This window comes from Sesamum indicum, linkage group LG3, assembly GCF_000512975.1.
Source record: "Sesamum indicum cultivar Zhongzhi No. 13 linkage group LG3, S_indicum_v1.0, whole genome shotgun sequence".
Classification (NCBI taxonomy): Eukaryota; Viridiplantae; Streptophyta; class Magnoliopsida; order Lamiales; family Pedaliaceae; genus Sesamum; species Sesamum indicum.
In genome coordinates, this window is record NC_026147.1 from 2,840,887 (window position 1) to 2,846,840 (window position 5,954).

The 5,954-nt window shown below is 36.0% G+C and overlaps 1 protein-coding gene across 1 annotated transcript; it reads left to right on the forward strand.

The window, feature by feature from the left end:
- Positions 215-1,445, forward strand: LOC105157111 ((-)-isopiperitenol/(-)-carveol dehydrogenase, mitochondrial-like). The gene has a single exon (XM_011073411.2). It carries the CDS (start codon positions 283-285, stop codon positions 1,090-1,092), a length of 810 nt encoding a protein of 269 aa, XP_011071713.1. The 5' UTR covers positions 215-282; the 3' UTR covers positions 1,093-1,445.

Consider the following 5,954-nt stretch of genomic DNA (forward strand, 5'->3'; position numbering starts at 1 on the left):
TTCCTTTGACGAAACCAAATTTTTTTTTCTTTTGGTGATAATTTGACCAAAGCAATTTTTAATTTGCTAGTAATTGGAATTTCTTTTTTTTTTTTTTTTTTTTTTTTTGATAATTTTGACTAAAGTATTTTTTATTGAGGATAATTTTGACCAAAGTAACTTCACAACAAACATCTCTTGACGACAAATTATATATATATGTGTGTGATGTTGGATATGAGCAGAATTCATAGAAAACCCCTAAAAACTATTGGCTGCAGAAGAACAGTTTCATAACCCAAAATGGCGGATGCCCCATCAATTTCCCTCAAGAAAAAGCTAGAAGGCAAAGTAGCCATAATAACAGGCGGCGCTAGCGGCATCGGAGAGGTCACCGCCCGCCTCTTCGCCGAACACGGTGCCCGCGGGGTGGTGATCGCCGATATCCAACCGGAAAAAGGCAAATCCGTGGCAGAATCTATCGGCTCGCAGAGCTGCAGCTACTTCCAGTGCGACGTCGCAGATGAAGAACAAGTCAAGTCCATGGTGGAGTGGACCGTGAAAACCTACGGTGGACTCGATATCATGTACAGCAATGCCGGAATTACTGGCAGCTTCCACCAAACCATACTGGAGCTAGACTTCTCGGAGTACGACGCGGTTATGCGGGTCAATGCACGGGGCATGGCTGTGTGTGTGAAGCAGGCTGGGCGCAAGATGGTGGAGCTGGGCACCAGAGGAGCTATTATTTGCACCGCCAGTGTGGCGGGGGAGGTCGGCGGAATACTCCAGGCAGACTACACCATGTCCAAACATGCAGTGGTGGGGCTGGTGCGAGGGGCGAAACAACAGCTGGGATTGCACGGGATAAGGATTAATTCCGTGTCGCCCTCGGCGGTTCCGACGCCGTTTGTCGAAAAAGTGGGGCTTACGGCCGAGGATTTGGAAAAGACTTTCGGGCCTTTGACTAGCTTGAAAGGGGTGTCGCTGACGGCGGAGCATGTGGCGGAGGCGGTCCTGTTTCTGGCTTCCGATGACTCGGCTTTTATCACGGGGCATAACTTGAGGGTCGATGGTGGGCTGATCTGTCTACCCTTCTTCAAGCCAGAATAAAATCGACATGAAGAGATATAATTACTGAGAAGTGATTCTCGTAATAAATTTAATAAACAAATAAGATTACCAACCTGTGTAGGTGATCACAATTATATGAAAAATTATAATTTAAATCAGGTCAGATCAAATTGAATCAATCACAATAAATATACAATATACTTATTATGTGATTAGTTATTTTTCTTAAATTATATACTAATCATATAAAAGTATATTAAATTTTATTTTGTAGCTGGTTTTTGATCTGATCAAAACTATCCAGCTACAATTTCCCCACAATCTGAGTATGTGCTGCTGTTGTAATTTTATTTTATGAATTGAATGAAGTGTGTTTTACTTTGAAAACTTTACTAATTATTGCTTTGCATAATTAGGTTGTCTTTGTAACTTAGTTGATTGTTGGTATGGCAACATGTAAACTAATATCAACTCTAGCAATAATTAATTAAGGACTTTTAAAATAAAAAATCTTGAAAGTTATAGATTTGTATTCTCATTTCTATAGAGGGTTAATTACACTTAAATTCTTTTAAATATGTGAAATTATATTTTTTTTCAAATTTTTGAAAATTCTCTATTTATAGTTGCCCCTTTTATTAGCTTTTGAATGGAAAATGATGGCGTCGTGAGCAAAAGAATACATGAACTTTCAATTTTATCCCTGATTCTATATTTTTCAAATAATGTTGTTATACTTGTATAAAGTTAAATGTAATATACACTATTAAAAGAAATGGGATTTGCATGGAGCGGATCCAAAGACAGTTTCAAATTGGAATGCTCATTAGACGATTGAGGAATCTAGAATCAGGTCATCGACGTCATAATTCTCTTATATTCCATCCTTTGTTTTTTGAATTGTCGGGTTGTTGCTACAACCGTTTCAATTATTGTGTCACAAGTTATGTTCCTACTATTGTACTAGAAGTGGAATGATAAAATATTGTAACATAATCTGGAACGCTTTTATAACCATTGGAACGGCCCACCAATGGTAGACGAGGATCGTTCCAAAATGCGGTTCAAAGGCTGTTGAAATATGAGAAAATTGAAAAAAACATTCCAAAATGAGGTACAAATTTTAAAACGGTTTTAGTACTTAAAAATACTTGTTAATAACCATTCCTAAATATGGTATTTGTGGAAAACAGTTTGCATTCCAATTATCATTCCAACGTGAGTAACAATTTGGCACGGCTTTAATAGATAGAAAATTTGTGTCACAACAATTGTTCCTAATACGTTGCAACAGCGAAATTTTAACGACTATTTTTTTGTTAGAAAACATGTTCCATTTTTCGTTCCTAAATGTGGTGCAACAGCTATATTCTAACGGCAATTTTTGGGGTTCCAAAAACTATTCCAATGCTTGTTCCAAATTTTCTTATATATGTGTTGCCTTCATTTTATTTATTCTCATCGTCTCTCTTGCATTCTCATACAATTGATAATAAATTTCCTCGATCTCTCTCAAATTTTTTTTTATCTTTGGAGCTATTTTAATCAGGTAACAACATGAACCATTTTTAATCAATTAAATGAAGTACTTATTAACTGATTTTGTTTGTACTACTTTAATTTTGTCGATTAAAGTACATGCATATATATATATGTGTGTGTGTGTGTGTGTGTGTAGAAATCATCATTTTAAGAAAGTTCAGGAGATGGATGTATGAAAAAAACCCGTCAAGGAGGGCGGATCTTACTCTGGAGTTTGAGGATGGTGTTAGTGCATTTCTAAAATGGCCAAGTCTCAACATGCATAAATGGACCGTGAGAATATTAAGTGTTCATGTCAAAATAAAATTTTTAAAACACCAAACAAGATAAATTTTGATAACTCCAAGAGGCTAGGTTAGAATTGACTCTTTAGTCAGCAAATAACTGCATCCCTATATACTAAGTTTAAATTTGTCTAGATATTTGATCAAATGGTCATATTTTGTCTAGATAAGTTTAAATTTCATTATTCTTTTTTTGTTACAAAGGTAACACGTGCAGCTATCTAACGACACTAGATTTGCCGCAACTCACCCTTGAAGCTTGATCTATGGACATTTATAAAAATTGAGGTATAGTACAGTTATCTTGGTAACATAAGCTATCACACTCAAACTCTCATTCTCTCTCATTTTCTAAGCTATTTTCAGAATGTTTTTGGCACTGCACATGATTTTCTTTAATTTTGCACTATTTTTAACTATTATATCACTTTGATTGAAGTTTTCTATTAATTTCTTCAATTATATCGTTATTGAGTTAAGCATAAGAGTGCTAACCTTTTTTTTCCAAAGCTAATCCTCCGATAATTTTAGAATTTTCGTGGAAATACTTCGATCATTGTGATGTTGCTGAAATTCAGTATGCACCATAAGGATTTAAACATCATTGGGTCAAATCAAAACATGGATTCAATTAATTGAGAATTAATTGAATTTGAATTTGGTCTAGTTGAAAATTGAGATCAAGCACCAAGCGCTCGAGATCGGAAAAGAAATGAGGCCAAGATTCATTGAATGTAAAAAAGGCTTATATTGATCTTTATGAATAAGCAAGGTTTAACTCTACTAGGATTTGTCTATATAGCGGGGACACAACATAATATGTCCTTTTTTTTTTTGTAAATGTAAATTTCATTAAGTAAGGGTACAGTCGTAAGTACAACAATAATCAGAATATGGGTTCTCCCTCGACAATTCAAGGGATACGTCATATTCGATAAGATAGCATGTCCTTTGCTTGTATGTGTCACTTCTTACTCCAAAGACATACTTGGCCAGATTGAGTTTCATGTGATATTTTCTTAATGTATTGATTGTCTCCGCTAGATCAGCAAGGTGTTGGTCCATCTATCGGCTTTTTACCAGCATGTCATCAATGTACACCTCGATGTTGCGTCCTAGTTGTACTCAAAACATGCGATCCACTAGGCATTGACACGTAGCCCCTGCATTTTTTAATCCAAAAGGCATAACAACATGGCAATAGGTTCCCCCTGAAGTAATGAAGCTAACACGCTTTTGATCATCGAGATTTGGCATTATTTGGTGATAGTCCTGTGAAGCATCCATGAAACTCAATTATTCATAGCTAGAGGTGGAATCCACCAGTTGATCTATACGAGGTAAAGGATAGAAATCTTTATGGCATGCTTTGTTGATGTCACGAAATTCAACACACATACGCCACTTGTTACTTGGTTTGGATACTAGCACCACGTTGGATAACTATTCTGGAAATCGGATCTCTTTTATATGCCATGCTGATAACAACTTACTTACCTCTTCTTGTATGATTTTATCTTTCTCAGGTCCAAAATGTCTCTTTGTCTACTTTACAAGGGGAAATTCAAATCTATATTCAGATTGTGCACAGCTATGCTGGGATCAATCCCTACAAGGTCACTAGCTGTCCAAGCAAAGACGTCAACATTCTACTACAAGAAGACGGTTGATTGTCCTGCTAGTGTAGATAGAAGTTGGGAACCAATCCTAGTAATTTTATCCTGCTCTCCAGGCACCAATTAGATGATTAGTAACTCTTCCTCCACCTGGACACAAGCGGGGACGGCACCTTTTGACTGTCCTAGGTACAAATAAATGGTGAGTTATATGACGTGTCTTCCCAGCTATACGGTGATGTGTCCGGTTGGAATAGGCTTATCTCTTGGACTTGTTAGTTTAGAAACATAGCAGGTAAGCTTGTGGGTTTAGCTTTATCTGTCCTGCTAGTAGGCCTTGTTTGTCCTGTTGGTGGACCGGTTGAGCTTTTAGTCGGATGGGGCTAGTTTGCGTTACTTGTGGGCTTGGCCCAATGATTATCGGGTCACCAGCTTTTACCGATTTTGGCCAATTTTCACTAGTCCCCACCGATTTTGGACATATGCATTGGGTCGACCACATGAATAGTTCCTGATCGAACTGGCCAATCTAGTCCGATCGGGTTCAATTCTAAAAACACTTGTTATAGGAGATTCTATCACAAATTGTGTGGACTCTCTTTGGAGAGAAGACGTGTATTTCTTACCATAAACAATGACCAGAACAGTTTCACCTTGCTAGAAGACTAAGAGATGTTTTGCATTGTTAGCTTGGAAGTGGATTGTTCCTAACGTCCATATCCTCTTCACCAACCTAAGTGCAACAAAGGTTGGTATATCCAGACGATTCAATTGACATCCTTTATGCATGAGATTTGGGTCGTAAAAGCAATGAGACAGGCGATTTCATTGCTAATTGCAATATAGTATTCTCCAACACAACTTTTTTGGATGAAAATCTTTCCGTCGGTAATCCATCACTAATATCGTTAGATAGAAAAAAGCAACTTAAGGCCGTCGCAAAGTCCGTCAAAAATCCATCGCTAAGAGGATACCTTTTTGTAGTAAGATATATTGGCATTCGTCTATGTATCTTAATTATGATGACTTATTAACGGATTGTCGCTGGTTGTTAATGTTTGTAATTGGTAAAGGTTAGTCATAATTATTGTTTTCTAGAATCAATATCTTATGTTATTATGTATGTAATTAATTTTTTAGAAATAAAATTATATGAATTGGTAATAATTTAAGGTTTAATTGTATTGATTGCCTCGTATATATGAGATAGTGACAAAATAAGAACCATATATATAAGGATGGCAATTAATATTGTAGAATTAAATTCTTTTTTAACAATTACAGGACTTCGGTCATCCAATTTTAAAAAGTAACCATATTTTACTGACATATATGATTTTATAATTTTCTAAATTGGCAGAATTGCTCACTAACTTAAAAATTCCACGCCACATAAACACAAATTTAAAGTGTATAATTATAATTCTATTATATAATATAAATTTAAAAAATAATTAAT